Consider the following 17,196-nt stretch of genomic DNA (forward strand, 5'->3'; position numbering starts at 1 on the left):
AGTTTCGGTATGATTGGGATCGGTAGAGTCTCGAAACAAATGTCGGTGAAGATATTGAATGCTTTCAAGGGTGAGCGGTCCGAATATTTTGTAAAAGCATGCCATATAGCTGCCAAACTCACCAGTGTTTACAAGACCAAACTTGATAAAGAGGGCAATATCATAGCATTTGGGGTGAATAGCTTTGTTGCAGAAGCCTTTGATCGGCTGGCACATGCAAAGTAAAGTCAGCCAAGCCAAAATGGTATGACAGCAGACACGACCTGTTCAAAAAGGTCCAAAATCAGTACATGCCCATCAGTGAGATGTAGCTGCGTTGATAATTACCAACGAGGCCTCATAGAGCCATTGAATAGAACTTGTTCGTGCTGAGGCGCAAGAACGAAAAGGCTGTAGATATTTTGAGTGACCCAACGCTCCCATGGCGTATATTAGTGATTCAAAAAAGGCAATGTGATTGAAAGTGGTTGTGTCTAATGGCGAGATTGTGTCCGCGTGCCGACCTAATCCAACGTATCTCTGGAGTATAAAGCAGAGCAACCCGCCAAAGGTGCAAAGCTGTTGGTCAGAATATGGAGTACATTTGGTTTCTAATGTCACTCACTATGCAAACCACCATGGCAGTGTCATCTTTGCCTGCGGCCTTGAACTTCCTACTCGTGCATAAATGCGCAGTGATGCCGGTATACACCACTGCTGCCTCCAGCGACGCTCAATATATATGAAACATTGCTTTCCGCTGTCCTCACAGGATCTACCGATACTTTTGACATGACCAAGAAGAGCAGTTGAGGATAAGAGAGAATGATTTCCAAATTCAAGACAGCAAGCAGTGATGTATACCGGCAACGAGCCGGATATTGTATTGTAGAACCACTTGAGTAGAGATATCGATGCATCTACTCACTTCACTGGCATCTGTCTTTTCAACTTGACGTGTTTCGGGTTCAGTGATTTTCACGTTCTGGGCTTTTCCAATGCATGGTTCCTGTTCAAGAGCAGTTTCCAGACACCAGACGGCCTTGATGCTGTTGACGAGATGATACAAGCATGGACACGCCAGAATCAAACGGAATGCACCCTGCCGTTGCAGCCAGTGCTTTGGTAAATAATCCCATAGGTCAGACATGGGGGAAAGGCTTGGGGCACAGAAAACATTATGCTTTGTTGGGAGATGGATCCGAAGAGATCAAGACTTGCATACCTACAGTCCATTCGGTTGGATTATGTGATACAATACCTGGGCGTTACCTAGGTCTCATACTACTTGGCATGCCTTCGTATTAGGCTCTCCTGGGTCTAAAATGACTTGTACTGTTGCTTCTCACCTTTTGGTGATTTCCCATGGCGAGTTCATTGTTCATGTCATTAATCATCACAGTGTCCAAATTAGCGGGTGCATGCCGAGATTATCAAACATGTTTTCGAATGGCACAGAAAATCTCTTGGCAAAGTCATGTGTGTCGATTACATTCGGATAAAACTCTTCCTTGTCTTGTCTCTTGGGCTTTTCCAACGTCGAGAGCGGGCCCCGAGCCTGGTTCCACATGCCAATGAACAACTAGGTAGAAAACATGTGGAGTTGCCGCAACGGGTCTTGAAAATAAGCTTGTCTCTGGGGCATACGAATGATCTGAGGATATTCGCCTGATCAGCGGGATCGTCGATCAGTTCGGCCAAGCTAAAATGTTATAGATTCCATGTGGAGTTGTTATTGTGTGTTTTCAGAGCCAGAGGCAGAAGCAATGTCTAAATCCAAGCACGCATAATCAAATTCACACGTGGTGATTTCACGTTTTTCCCAAACGCCGGGTTGATTGATTGATTCCCTTGCTGCTTGCCTCTTGGGCGGCTTGTTGTTTTCCACCCCATGCTTGGCCCCTTTTACAGGCGGGCCAAGGTGCTGAGGGCATGTAAGCATTGCTCTTGTATCCGATGAGTCCGACAGATTTCAAAGTAGCATTCCATCATCCATGCTGCATGTTGGTTGGTGATCCACAACTGTATATATTCCCTGGCTAAGTCCATCAACAGTTTGTGAGCGTTTAAACCTTTGATTGCTGGAGTGGGGTGAAGGCCCTGGCTGATGCCTCCACCGGAAGTGATTCTCGACGCATAACCAAGGCACAGTGAAAAGATTTGCATACCCTTATACACGCGGTACTTTACAATATTTAGCGAGCTTCTTGTGCGCGTACTTTGTTGGATCCTCCTACATGTGCCGCATTGCTGTAACTCTGATTTTGATATTTTCATCTTTACATTCTCGAACACCATTCTTCTTGGTGACAAGTTAATAACTCAACAATGCAATTTTCAGTCTTTATAACGTACGGTCTCTACATAGTTTCTGGATTGGCTACTTCCAGCCCAGTACAGAAGCGGGACATTATCGACGATCTGCAGAGCCAGGCTATAGCTGCGCTACAGAATGCTATAGATAATGGACTGTTCAAGGAATCTTGCTCCATCTTTAATGCAAAAGTTCGAAAGGAATGGTAAGTTTTCATTCTTTCGAGGCTCTTTACAGCCCCAATCTTTGCTCACACATGATTCAGGTCCACCCTCTCTCCAGAAGAGAAAAAGTCATACACATCCGCTGTGAACTGCTTAATGGCATTACCATCGAAACTCGATTCAAGCATTGTCCCTGGCGCCAAAAGTCGATATGATGATTTTGTCGCGCAGCACATTAACCAAACCTTGACGATTCACGGTACTGGCTCTTTCCTGAGTTGGCACAGATACTTTGTGTGGAGTTATGAGACCGCACTTCGGGATGAGTGCGGCTACACGGGTTACCAGCCCGTAAAAGTTCCCCATTCGAAAAGCGACCAATAATCATGACTGGTTTTTTAGCAGTATTGGAATTGGTTCTCCTTTCAAGATGACCTAACAGCATCACCCGTATTCGACGGCAGTGCCACGAGTATGAGCGGCGATGGGTCCTTTGTCAGCCACAATGGCAGCGTCGGCGGTGCTGGCACAATCTATCTGCCATCTGGTAACGGCGGTGGCTGTCTCAAGAGCGGTCCATTCCAAAAGTACGTCTGCCCGCAAAGGCTCTTTTAAACAGCAGATAATCTAATGAGTTGAATGTGCGCAGCATGGTTGCCAACTTGGGCCCTATTTCTCCGACCATGGCGGGTCAGGCAAAGGTAAACTCGAGTTTTGCCTACAATCCGCGCTGTTTGAAGCGTGACCTCGGCACCTATACAGCATCGACCTGGCTCACTACAACTAATCTCCTTAATCTCACCTTGGGTAATGCCGCCTCGAATATTGAAACATTCCAGAATGAGCTCCAAGGTCGCTTTCCGCAGGGTTTTCTAGGACTACATGCTGCCGGGCATTTCAGTATTGGTGGTGATGCAAGCGATCTTTTCTCGTCACCCGTTGACCCGGTCTTCTGGCTCCATCATGCCATGCTGGATCGTATTTGGTGGCTATGGCAAGCTCTTCATCTTGATCAGGCAGACACCATAGCTGGAACTATAACGCTCTTTAATAATCCACCAAGCCGCAATACAACATTGGATGATACTATTTACATGGGCGAATCAAACGCACCGACGCGGCCAATCAAGGATTTGTTGGACTCGCTCGGGGACTCGCCGTTTTGTTATATTAATTTGTAAAGCGGAATGGTCAAGCAATACTTTTATAGACTCGGGTAGATCATTTTCATCAAGTCTGTAATTGTTAATAGACGAGTTCTAGCAAGGTCAGTCTTTTTGTTTTGATATAAGCCAGTGGCTACGGCCGAGTAACGACTTGACAAGAGCAAAAGCACTATGAATAAGAGCCATAATAATGGGCAAGTTCTAGCCGGTCCTGGAAACATGAGGCTTTGACTGGCCTAATCTGACCTTTTGGTCACTGGTCATCCTTTGGAACAATAGCCACATGTAGCAGTATTGAGGCTTATAACGGACCTTTATCACAATGTCAATAAATTTTCCGAGTAATTCATTTCGAGCACAAGGGAGCACACATCTTGATATTCCCTTTTGAATATTGAGTATTAGAGACTATCACGCAGGCCAAAATGATCCGGTTGTATTCATCTCGACACTCAACTTTTCATATTCTAATTCAACTTCTTGGCCAGTCTAGCGAATCCGTGTCACGAATTTCCTTGCGAATTTGAGTCTTGATGTCATGATTACACAAAGTAATCATGTATAATTCTAGACTCAATATGCGATAGTCGGAGCGAAAACATGAGCAGTGACAAGACACGCATTTCAATCATGACGGCAGCCTTTTACCAATCGCATGGATTATTGTCTTGTGAGTTTCTTCAACGCTATAATGGTATTTTCCCTTGTAAAACGGGAGGCAATGAGAGGATCATATCTGTCCCAAATAGTAGTACATGTAATCTTTGTGGCGCAAGGTTCCGACTTCCATAAACGGCAGCCATCACTCACTTGAGAAAACATCATTGGCTATTGTCCGACGATCGTTTAATAGTTGGTCACCTCAATTGTGGCTTCCATCTCCAAAACAAGTGGCGAGAGTCTACTTTGTTTTCAGAGGCCACCAAATTCTGCTTCTCCCATCCCTAGTTGATGCGGGATGTACTCTGTACAGCATAAGCGATTGTGGCTAGTGAGGTAGGGACCCCTGATTGATTTTCCGCGTTGCGTCCATCAGAGCACACACCCGAGGGAGTGATGCTATCATGTGGCTCGTTTGACCGCGCTGAAGCTTTTCTTTGGCGATCAATAGCTGATTGGCGAGATTGGTGCCACATTGTGGCGAGAATTTCCCTCCCTGGAAGTGTGGTAACTAGGTAAGGATATTCGTTCACCTTGTGCATCTGCCTGTCACTATCTCGACCGCGTTGCGCCGCGCCTATTGGATCACACGCTCTATGCATCAGGCATTCATGACCCTGCAGCCTATTATTACAGGTAGCACTGTCAAACATGTATTCATTCGAGAGCAGCTCATTTGTAGCATGTACTCGAAGCTCGGGTAGCTGTGGCTCAATTGCAGGGATGCTATGAAGCCACTGTGGCGAGTTGAGCAAAGGCAGCGAGCCTAGTGTATTTGTAGCATATTGACGTGCTTTCCGTGTTGCCGTGTCGAACCGAATCTCTTGAGCAAACGACGATAATTTGTTTACACTTTGTCTTTGGGTGGGGTGAGGGAGGCCTCTCAAAGCGTCTGGATCACGCCTGATCTCATACGCTCAAAACTTTTGAATGTGTTTCTCTCAACGACTGCCGAGTCTGCGCAAATCTAGCCAGAGGGTGCCGCACTATTAGTGAAACTCTGCACAAGGAAGCTTTGAAAACGATTTTCACTCATATTTTAGGCCGTTCAACGGTCTCCGAGTGTTGCCCGATTGATTTTGGCCAGGCAAAAGTGAGCTCCCTTGGCTCCCTCCCCCTTTCTGGTTGCGAAACCCAAATTCAGTAGCAAAGTCCCCATTTCGTCATACCGTGAGGCCGTATTCCTCGATCGGCAGCCGGCAGCCCCATATCGGGCCTTGCTGTGGGGAAACTGATTGTCAACGACGGATGACCGAGCCCGCCGTAGTCAAGCCTCCCGAAGAAGCCAGAAGTCTAGACAAGCTGTGGCGAGAATGCTTGTAGCCCTCTCAAGAAACCCCAAATGTACCGGTACATGTATGAATTCAAGAGAGCTTCAGCCACACGCAAGGTCCCCTATGCAACGCGCTGCATATGCAGGCCGTAGAGGAACGCAGAGGGTATCGCCTCTAGCTGCGCAGCAAGTGCCTACTGAGGAAGCCAGTCACTGACTAAAATAGGGGTCAAGGGATAAAATCTTGCATACCCTTTAGCACTGCATTTGCACACCATGGTCAAGGTCGCCAGGATCGTGCAATGATGCGCTCTTGTTCATGTCATCTTCTACAACTCCATTTTGAACAACAACTGATTGGAAAAGTATCGTTTCTAAAACCCCAGAAAAGTATAGAATGCTGGGACATTTGAGAAATGAGCTAGTGGCTCTTGCTGCATCCATATCAGCCTAGTATACAAAGCAGTCGAGCATTGATATATCTGGGAAATCGCGACCGTTGCACATTATAGCGCCTATACCGGTCTGCTTGAAATCACAACTGAGGGCGCTTGGACGATTTCGCCAGGGCTTATAATCGGTCTTTGCCAGGAAGATCTGCTATTAAAAAAGGGTTTCGGGAGGATTTTGGCTGGCTTGGGCCAAATGATGGGGCGTCAAGCTTTCCGCCAGTCCACTCCGCTACCTTTGGACGTTTTTTCCCCCCTTGGGACTGGGCACTCATTGCTCCGAGATTGAAGAGAACTAGTCAAGTTCTTGAAAAAGAGTCGTACCATTCTCTTCTATCGATGGATTGACTGTACTGTACAGAGTATACTTTTCGCCGTGGCTAGAATGTAGGAGATGTTTAGGGGCTGAATGCTGCCCTGTCTTGTCCATAATAGACTGACTGGATTGGCTGGTTTCTTAAACTTGCTAGCTCTTGCAGACGGCCTAGTGCGTCGGCAAGAGCAGGCCGTATCTTTCAAGCACTTGAGAGCCTCCATTCTCCTTGATACCGCACAATGCCGCAAAGGTACTGTGAAGAGCAGCATCAAGTCTGACCAAAGTATCTCTTACCCAAGACCCAAAGTACATGTCTTTGAGATCACCTCTAGGTGCATGTGGGCATTGCATGCAACTAGACTGTACTGGTGCCCAGGACACGTACTTGTCCGCCACAAGTCGAGGGGCTGTGCAACGTCCCTGATGCCGATCGCTGTGGCTTGACGCAATAGTGCCCAGGTTTGAGCTGCTCGAGCGCGACGACTTGCAAATGTTTAATTGTAATTTTTGTGTTTGGTAGGGGATTCGGGCCAGTGCGGCTTGTGCGGGCATTTGCCAATCTTGGTGTTCTTGTGACTCCTACATACTTGTTCAGTCGACAAGACGACGCTTCGGGTATCCGGCTGGATAAGACGGCAGTCTTTTCGTCGCTGCAGGGTGCACTCTCTCGTCTTTCAGCTGGCGATTGCTTACTACAATCGAGCCCGGATGAAACACAGACCTTTTTGAGTTGGAGGATTTTTCAAATCTTGATGACCCTGAGCAAACTTTGGACCTGTCTTTTGTTGAATGAGATTGTAAACGAGCCTTGTGATGAGGGTTTCTGATCAAGACACAAAGTCTCGACGACCTTGGTAGAACAGGCAAAAGCCAATTGTATGAGTCTAGCCCAGGGCTTTCCTCCGTGCTGTTGTCATTGAAATTGTATCACTAGGTAGGTAGTTTCGAAACACCCATCGATCGCTTGATGGACGGCACCCACGAGGTTTTTCCCAGATCGAACCGGAGCAACCCCCTCTTCTGGGACACATCTACCATTCTTGTCATTTTCGGACATTTAAATGGAAATCCAATCAAACCCCACAAACAGTGCCATAAGGCATGTGACAAGGGCTGTGAGATGAATAAGGATGTTGATGGAGTTATGTGTTTTGCTTTTCGCTGCCTTGAAACATTCGTGTTGTGGGGGCACAAACGCTCAATCGTATAGCCTAGGTGCTGTATCGAAAATGGGCGCGTACACTACCTGGTGCAATGTACCTAGGTACTTGCTCCTGGCTACTAGCCCATGAGCTGATCAATGCGCCACAGTACTTGACCTATATAGGCAAACCAGGTTGGTCGAATTGCGGCTCGCTACCTCGAAAAAGGCAATACATGTAAAATATACTGCTGTCAACGGTAAGAAGCACCACTAGGTACCTGGGTAATACCCCAGGGGCTACTACGGGATCGAGGCAAATGGGGTTCTAGAGAATTAGAATCAAGCAGACAGGGCCCCTATATGGATCTTGAACAATCGTACGTACATTGCAAAGGAAGCAAAAGTCCAGAGGGTTATTGCTTTGATGGGAATACAGAAATTCATGCGCTTAAATTCAACAAATGAAACGCTCATACCCTGCAAATAGAGTTTCCAGCGGTTGACAAGGCAAATGGCCATTCTTCGGAGCGGCTCCCGGAGTTGGGGTATTCATATCTCGTCAGATTGATTATGCCACTCTGATTTCAAATTAATAGACTTGCAATAATGTGTTTTTTCCCTTTAGATGGATTGATCTAGCAGACACTGGGATGGGAAGAAGAGTTGCCAACCCGACAAGATGTCATACATGTGCAAGAGCGTCGTCAGCCTCTCAGATTACCAACATCTCGAGTATTTTTGTTGCCAGAATATGTATGACCATGAGCGACGACGAAATGAAGCAAATGAGAGCCGAGATTGTCATCCAAGGATGCTTCCATTTCCCTCTATCCAATCAAGTCAAAAATCTCCAGTTCTGCAGACCTAGTCGCAATCTCGGCACCTGCATGTTCAGTTTGGAGTGTCAGGGTAGGCTAATGAAAGGTGGGATGCCGGTTGCATGTTTCATGATTCGACTTTCAACCACGGCTCACAGGGCATTGGTAGGCATTTATTGCGACTGGCCAATCGTATTGCTTGCGTCATTATGCTGAATAGCGCCTTGTCCAGGCCGCATTCTCCAAGTCGTGCGCAAATGGCAGAGAGGTCAGTCAAGCCTTGCCAGCCAAGCGTCAAAATATTCTCTCCCTCCCGTATTTAAAATCTCGCGTAGGGTCAAGAATCTGTACAAGGGGTGACAATTGATCGAGTTTCAAACTCAAAAGGTGAGTGACTTGTATTTAGGGCCACGGAATAATTGCTGATCAAAGCCCAGTGTACTATCATATATATATATATTCCATACAAGTGCTCGTTTGCTTCTTCTCCGCCAAGGTTTTCAGATGCATGTTTTCCTGCAACAATAGTCGCCCCCATCGGTATCCGTCATTCTTCTGCTCCAACAGATTAACGTGACAATACTGCTTGGCTGTTCCACCGTTCCATCACTGTCAACCTAGTCATTAAGCCGATTTCGTCAGTCTAAAGTAGATAATAAGTAATTCAAGCGCAATCAGCTGCCTGTACAACAAACAGTAGCTGCAAAGCGTATCAAATTTGCCATGAAGGCAGTGGTATCTTTGAAGAAATAAAAGGCCCCTCAACGCCAGATGTTGTAATAAAGTAAATCAAATCCTGAATGGTCGTGTATGTGGGTATCCGCTCATGTATGTGCTCAAAATGGGTACCGACGGTCCGTAAAAGAGAAGCAGAAAATTTTCTATAGTATGCTGTTTGGGTCGTCGCAGTGACCGCCTCGTTTTGATTAGAAAGTAAGTCGCAGTTCGTAGCCGATTGTCGTACGCAGCACGCTGTGGGCCGACGATGTTTCCTCCTCGGGTTCGTCCACTGCCATTTCCCATTCTCGCTTTGGTTGAGGAACTTTTGTCTCGACCTCAACCACGTCCAAGAGCATGTCCTGGCCTTCGGAAAGAGCTTCAATCACGTCGTCGTCCATTTCAACGTCCAGGCCGCTCTCCAGAGCATGCACTGTGCGAACAATTTTGTTGAAATCAAGGCTCCACTTTGCTGCGATGCGAGTCGCAAATTCTGCTAGACTCCTCTTGTGTAGATAGATGGCTCGGTGCAATTCCTTCTTGTCCGCAGAAGCTTGGCGACGAGCAATATAAAAGCATGCGACGGGTTTGGGCGACCGATCCGCGGGCGGTCGGTAGGATTGGTCAACACCGAGGGCTTCGATCCAACCACTCAAGTTTCCAGCCTCGTCGATTTTATTGACCTTGGTAGGTTGGTCAAGCGGTGCTGCTGAAGTCTCTCCAGAAGCAGAAAAGTCGTTCCACTGCGCCTTGGGCGCAACCGATGCCTGCGACTGCAGCGACATGTTGCTCGGCGACGGAGAGACGAGCGAAGAGCCAGCTACAGAGCTCCTTCCACTCCGCCAGGCGGCGCTGTCCTTCGATTCGACCTTGGTGAGATCGGTAGGTTCTCCTGCCAGAGTCACTGGGTGCAAATCGGGATCGTCGAGGTCCTCTCCCCTCAAGTACAAGATGCTCACGGGTCGTGTACTCGTAAACATGTCTTGCAAGGTTTGAAGTTTGAAATGTAGATCATCCTCCAAGGACGGCCGACCACCACCGCCTCCAGTGCCCCCTCCTGCCGAACTGGCCGAGGACATGGACCATGTTCTCTTGTGCTTTTGAACCTTTCCAGGGCGCTGGGCATCCTGTGATTTTGCTTGAGAAGTGGAGCCTCGCTTTCTCTTGCCAAAATCCTTCATACCACTCTCGGCCTGCGCTATCTGTTGCTTGAGCTTGTCGATTGTCTTTTTGACGTGAGCAACATCATTGGCCAGTTTGCGCTCGGCACCATGGTCCCGGAAGAGCTTGACCTTGCAGTAACAGATCTCGGCGCCAGCGTCTGATGTTGGTGAAGTGCTGCCAGCGGGAAACGGAACAGTCTTGGCGCACAGTCGAACCGGAATACCCTTGACACCCTTGGAATGGCTAAAGTCGGTTGAAAGAAAGTTGAACCTGACGGCAATGTTGCACTCGGCCCCTCCGTTTGCGCCGGGAGTCCAAATTACAGAGAAACCGTCAAAGGAAGCCGTGTCCAGCTCAATCCGCGTCCTCTTGTCATCACCCTCGGCTGGTTGCCCAGCCTCGACGTATTCAACAGCCTGCAACTTGCCCCCTCGCTGGTGCGCTTCGTTGGTGCCCCGTCCCTCCTTCCAGAGACTCCAACAAACCCCAGGCTTCTGCCGCTGTTGATCGTCCTCGAAAGATACGCGCACAAAGGTTCTATATCGAGTCCCAGGAGCAAGTGGGAGTACTGCACCAGTGTCTACAACAGACAGAGAGTAGGCTTGACCCTTGTTGAGGTATGTCACGGGTATCTCATCGGCCTGCTTGATCATGGCCGTGGGAGCGTTCAAGGTCGCATGGTAACGAAACTTTTCGGCCGAGGACGGCATGCCATGGCCCAGAGCCATACCAAAATGGGTGGGCTGAAAACCCATCATGGGAGGTGACTGAGAGTGGAATGCCGCGTCCAGTGATCCAAGTCTGCCGTCGCGCGAGTCCGAGTCCAATGGCGAGCCATCCTGATCCATGGTCTCATAGCCAGTGTCCTGATGCACAAATGAAGAAGGGGCATACGAGGCCTGCGGCGGCGCAGCCTGGACGAATGGGTTGAAATGTTGAAAGTGATGCGGCGGCATGCCTTGGTGCTGGTGGAAGTGTCCAAGGTCCATCATGGGCGCTCCAGAATGCATGGCACCCTCGCTCGTGGGCATGGACAGAGGAGTGCCCAATCCCATGCCGAGGCTCAATGTGGGCGTGTGCAGGTCGCCAGCCTGAGGGTGATAGATGGTGTTGGTTCCACCGGGCGTAGGCGTGTAATAGCCCGGGGGCTGATTGGCGAATGCCGAGAAGGAAAAGGAGTTTGGATCGAGTAGCGACGGCGTGAAGCGCCATGGCTCCGCAGATGCGCGAGGCGTTGGATCCTGATCACGAAATGCATCTTGATTCAGGCTCTGGCGTCTGGAAGATGTAAGAATCGTGTTAGCGTGCGACAAGAAATGGGTTATGTAGAAGCGCAGATCATGAACAAGTTGGGCGCAGATCGTAGCCGGAGGTGATCTGCTTTTCCCCTCTGACCGATCGGCCTAAGCGTTGCGGCGTACCCCGCGTAGACGCTGGCTGGCGCCTCTGCACCGCCTCATCTTGGGAGAACAACCCAACACTGGTGTAAAACACTATGGGCTGGCCAAGAGTGAAACGCGATTTACCGGGAAAATAACAGGACGGAAAGACTGAAGAATTTGGTGGTCAAGGAAGCAAAAGTACGCACCTCTCCAACTGGGCCGCGCCAGCGACGAGAAGAGTATTGTCGGGCGCTCCTGTGGTTTGCGTGGCTGCCAACGTCGACGATCCCGCAGTCGATACTTGGGGAAACTGCTGTCGGAAGTTGGCGAGCAGGTCTTCGCCGGGCTTTTGCGAACTTGTCCTATTTGCGCAGAGCAATCGTTAGCCATGAATCCTTTGGAGCAGGCGCGACAACAAGTAGTGCAGGTACATGGACATGTACGGAAAGCATATCAGATGCTTTCCGCAGAAGCGGAGTGAGTCAATGTGGAAAATCAAGGGAATAAAAGTTGTTGGAAATTCCATGAACCATGCATAAAGAGGCATGGAATATCTCAGAGTAAAAGGGCGAATTCCTCAAGTTTGTCCAATTCATCCTTACCTTTGTCGAAACATGTGGAATGTGCGTGTGAATCGCTGTCGCAAGACAGCGGAATCATGGATTGCTCAGCACAGTATGTCAAGATGTAGATGTTGTCGGATAAGAAGACCAGAAATAAGCAGGTTTGCAAGCTGCGCCGTGAATGGTGCCCAAACGACCTAATAGACGGCAATCTGGCGTAGGTGAGGATATCAAGCGAGTAGTTGAGACGTGAGGCTGTAGTTTGTAAGATTGCAAGTCCAGCTGGAATTCGTATCGCAAGTTGGCGTCGTGTGCCGTGCCTCGAAAAATATTGTATGCAGGTAGGTGCAGGCAGGCAGGCAGACAGGCAAGGTAGCGAGCGAGTGTGGCGGAGAAAAAGGCCAGTAGATGATAGTTTCTTCGGCAACGTTCCTTTAATGGTGCAGGCGCAGCTGAGTGGAAATGGCGGGTCCGGGGAGGATAGTTTAGGTGCGATTTGTGCGTGCCAACAGCTTTTGGAAATCCAAAGGATGAGCGGTAAATCGCAAAGTGCGAGGAGGGAGAGAGAGGAAAAAAGATTATATGAACAAATGCTGATTTGGTCAAGGATGAAGAGTATTATAGTACACTTTACTAAGGACTGAGTGGTGGGTACTTGGATATGATATGGTGGATTTCCGACTCACCACGCGCAAGAGGTAGCGACAGGGCTTCCAGGGGAGGGGGTGTATAAACGGGGGTGGGGGGCGTGAATATGCCAAGACTGCTCCGATGCGATGACTAGTGGCTGCTACCGCCCACAGACGCGTCAATGGGTGAGGTAGGGGAGGTTAGGTAGGGGAGGTAGTGTATACTTGAGAGATACTGTACTACAGTAGGAAGACTAAAGAAGACTGGCTGGGTGCGCATGAGCTGGCGCGCCGCAGAACAAAAAAGCACAAGCACCACAAGCAGAGGCCCGCCCGGCTGGGATCATGGGGCGGAAGAATTGGGGGAGAGGCGCGCGAGAGAGAGGGAGAGGGAGAAGAAAGTGTAGTGAGAGGGGTGGACAAGGGGAGGGGGAGAATTGCATGCTCGCTGGGCAGCCTGCCGGGCGGAAGATTTGACGACACGGAGACAAGACGAGACGAGACGAGACGAGCAAAGATTGGAGTGAAAAGTGCTGGGCCCTTCAAGTCTGGGTCTGGGGCAAAGTGCCAAGTAGCGTAGACAAGAGCGCATAAGTAACTGGTACTGCTCGGTCAAGGGCCCTGGCTCGGCTACCCATATGGCCCGTCTTGGGTACTTTGCACCGGCTGTACATCCTACTTTACTTGATCAGCCACGGGGGGCAGACCAGTTTGGTAGTGCTTCTATGGGCCATTGATGAGAATGAAGACGACGGCGATTGCCAGACCAGCAGCAAGTAGGTCGAGTACAGACCTACGTACTGTACAAGCGTTCCACGCATACCCGTGGGACCATGGATATAGTAGTTTTAGTCTACTGGCGCGCAGCTCCTCCCTCCCTCGTTCCGTTCCAACCCTTGCAAGAGCGTCTGCTAGGGCTCCCAAAGGGAACTGTGCCGAGACCCAGGACGAAGTGGATGTGGGCAATGGAAAAGAGGCGGCCAGGCGCGTGCAAGGTGCATAGTCCATGGCAGAGATTATTTTATTCTCTCGTCGGGACGCGGCCCCTCCTTTGGGTCGGAGGAAGAAGGGAAAACGAATTAAAAAAGCCACTGTGGCAGAGAGAGGATACTCGGCACACTGCAATCTTTTTTGGCTGGGCTGTCTTGTGTTCTTTGCCCCTTCCTCTTCTGGCGTACCCAGTTGGGTATGTATCTATCTACAAGTGGTGTAGGCATGTGGTCGACAAGTGACGGGTATCTTTCTACTCGTAAGATGAAGCGCAAACCGTTACTATTCTGACTGTTTAGGGAGTTTTTGTAAAAATGCCAATACCATGTAGCAAAATGTTCCATGCGATGCTCCAGTTTCGCTGCGCTTGGGATTTCGAACTTGCTCGAATGGTACGGGGAGCCGAGTAAGGGCCGACGAACCCATGGCATACGCTTGCGCGGCGGTCGAGCTAAGGGACGAACAGCGCGGAAGGTAATGAGTAGGGCACCCGAAACCCCATGGCAATATTATGTCATGCATGCAATGCGTTGCGAATGCCATCCGATCAATCGATCCAGTCGTTTTGCGCCTATTTTCCTCGGACCTAGGTTGCGAGGAGCGAGGGAGTGCGACTCTTGGCGCCTCCAACATTGCCTCCAACATTTGGTTATAATCCTGTCGTATGAGGCTCTACACCATGGCTGAGTTGAATATCATGTCTGGTGCAGACGGTGCAAGAAACATGCTTGCTGACTTTGACTTTTTTTTTTTACCTTGGGTAGTCTGGAAGGTGCTGGCGACAATATCTTTCGCAATGTAACCATTCCTAGTCTTGACTGGAGGAGTGGACGGATACTTGTAAACATTGGACTCTAGCGAAACTGCGTCTCCACATTCCTCGTTGCAGCTTGCAAGTTTGATGAATCGATCAGTTGCCGTGACTGTGTATATAGATTTTCCTCAAAGAGGCCTCGATTTTTTTAGTGTACTCTTTTTTCCCTTAACAATAATAATAGTTGCATGTTTCAAGACAAATTTCGGGCTTACTTTTTGTACTCGGCCGGCAATTTATAATAAATTTCCCCTTGTATTGTTTATCCAGATGTTAAGGGTAGACCTTGCAGCCTGGGAGCGCCAGAGGAAAGGAGAAAAAAGGGCCAAAGAATAATGAGAGATGCTGCTTTCTGATAGCTTTAAATTTTCAAGATGAACATAATGCAAGCGAACGGCATTTTTTCAAATTTGTAGGAGATTATGATTACAGTAATTCATGAGGCATATACATAACTTGGAGTAGAGCTAGTGTGCACCTTGACACTTTTGCGAATTTCCACGTTTATACCAAGAAAACCGTTGGATTAATGAATGTTTTAGAGTTGAGCACCGTGCTTGACATTTTGGCTGCCATGTGGACATTAGAAGCTGTAACCCTAATCACGTACCTAGGTTACCTGCTTGACAGGTCGGTCATGACCAGCATTATCAAAGAAATGTTTATCTAGGTACCTTGATCTTTCAGCTTAATGGTTCCGGAACCACAAAAGGTATTTTGGGCAACGGCAGTCGCGCCGCATTACCATCAACGTTTCTTGTATACTCTTTACCGAGTCGAGTTCTCATTCTCGCCCGCAATCGGGTTTATTCGTGACACGCGGATAACTATACAGGAATGAAATCAACAGATGGGATGATATTGCTGAAGCAGTCAGCTGCCCATTGGGTTCCATTGTGTCACGAGTCTATTCCGATATTCCAAGCTTACCAGTGACAGCTTACTCCGCAACTTGTCAGCACTCGGGGATCCAATCACAACTGACACAGCTTCCTTTGGGCCTTGTTCAATCCATTTCATACCCACTCATTCGTTTATTGTGCATACTACTGCAACGAGTCGATTTCAGCAGTTCTGAGAGCAAGGACTACACAACGCCCGCGGCGGATCATTTACATCTGCGGGGCGCCGTAGGCAATATTCTGAAACACACCCTCGTCCATGTTTTCTGTAAACGTTCTGCTCAGTGCCTTAGTAAATAACAGAGACTGGACCATTATGCCGTCATAGGTGTCAACAAAAGGCATGGCGTTTTGGTATCTAATACCGGGAATGACCAATTTGTTCCGGGAGCGCGAGCGCACTGCCTAACAGTTGATTTGACTGCTTACCATTCCTTGCAAGGCCCTGGCTCTCGTCGTGTTTTTTTTTTTCCCTGCTCCCCTCATCCTGCTCTATCATGTGGAGAAACGTGCCGTTGGAACATGTAGACGCTTGAAATCCGCGGTAGCAATGGTGGATTTCTGTCAATGAGACTGTGTCGAAATGTTAGCGTAGGTTATCTGCTAAATATCAGTGATACGTTGCGTTGTTTGGTACATGTGTTGTGTTTCTGGCATCTTTATCCGCGATATGCTTTCCCGTAATGAGACCTAGCTTTTAGTGGCTCGGGGGAGCTGTGGCTTTGGATACATGACATTGAATGGTGAACCAGCACACCGCCAAGCAGGGCCCGCCTGGAGTACCCGGTACACAAAAGATGGCTCACAAGTCAGCACGGCACCAACGACCGTTGCTCTTTGGGAACGAGGTAGTCCCAAACCAATGGAGCCGGCGTGCTTAGCTGCGAGCAACGGCCAAGATGGAGGTCCCGCCGGACAGTTTGGCGTGAAAAATTAGCCAGTTGCTAATGTGGTTGAGCGTTGAAAATCAACTGTACTTGACACATCCGAGGTCTTTACTCGTGCCGAAAGTTTTGGTCGCTGTGCGCTCCTGCTTCTTTTTCCCCAGGAGGAGCGGCACTTTGCCCAGGCTGTCGATATATTATTATTGTCTTATATTTAAATGTCGTCTTGAAAGTAAACATGTAGTCAAGCACGTACATGTGTTGTTGGCGCCACAGATGCTTGGAATTACATGGTATACCATCTCAGCAGTGGCTCAGAAAGAATGCCCATTTCCCCAGCCACGCAACGAGCTCACGCCATGTAAGTCCACCACAAGCACGCCCATCACATGCAGTCATTTCACCAAACCGCGCACATGGTGTCATGTACGAGAGCCATGCCGGCGATTTGTTTCTGCGCCGTGTGATGAGGAACGCCCTAAAGATTTACTAACCTGGGTACTTTCTCAGCGGACAGCCTTTGCCTTTTTACAGAAAAAAGGAGACCAGCAGTCTAACACGAGCATCATTGCGAATAAGGAAAGAAGAAGAAAAAGCCGACTTGCTATCACATCCTTGTGTAATTACATGATTGTTATTGCCACAATCGGGCTGCAATGAGCCTCCAAACTGTGCTCAAAAGAAAAGAATCAATAAGATAAAAATAAGATACCATGTACACTAGAAAAGATATCCACTCTGATGCAGTGCCAGCTCAGATCCTTGCGTTTGCCAATGAGGATGCGGCAATAACGGCTGGGCTCGGACTTGCCAACTGGGATGAGCTGGAGTGGTTGAAGATTGCTTCGTGAACGCGATCTTTTTACAT

General features: G+C 48.7%; 2 protein-coding genes across 2 annotated transcripts; one reads left to right on the plus strand and one right to left on the minus strand.

Moving 5' to 3' along the window:
• Positions 1–2,307: 2,307 nt before the first annotated feature.
• Positions 2,308–3,638, plus strand: PFICI_14411 (uncharacterized protein; the record flags this gene model as incomplete). Its single annotated transcript, XM_007842992.1, has 4 exons — positions 2,308–2,498; positions 2,559–2,808; positions 2,863–3,044; positions 3,107–3,638. The coding sequence occupies 4 exons, from the start codon at positions 2,308–2,310 to the stop codon at positions 3,636–3,638; spliced, it is 1,155 nt and encodes a 384-aa protein (XP_007841183.1).
• Positions 3,639–9,209: 5,571 nt separating this feature from the next.
• On the minus strand, positions 9,210–12,162 carry PFICI_14412 (uncharacterized protein; the record flags this gene model as incomplete). The annotated part of the gene is made up of 3 exons (XM_007842993.1): positions 9,210–11,442; positions 11,753–11,908; positions 12,149–12,162. 3 exons carry the CDS (start codon positions 12,160–12,162, stop codon positions 9,210–9,212), a joined length of 2,403 nt encoding a protein of 800 aa, XP_007841184.1.
• Positions 12,163–17,196: the final 5,034 nt, after the last annotated feature.

Source organism: Pestalotiopsis fici, assembly GCF_000516985.1.
Source record: "Pestalotiopsis fici W106-1 unplaced genomic scaffold PFICI_Scf_13, whole genome shotgun sequence".
In the NCBI taxonomy this organism is placed as follows: domain Eukaryota; kingdom Fungi; phylum Ascomycota; class Sordariomycetes; order Amphisphaeriales; family Sporocadaceae; genus Pestalotiopsis; species Pestalotiopsis fici.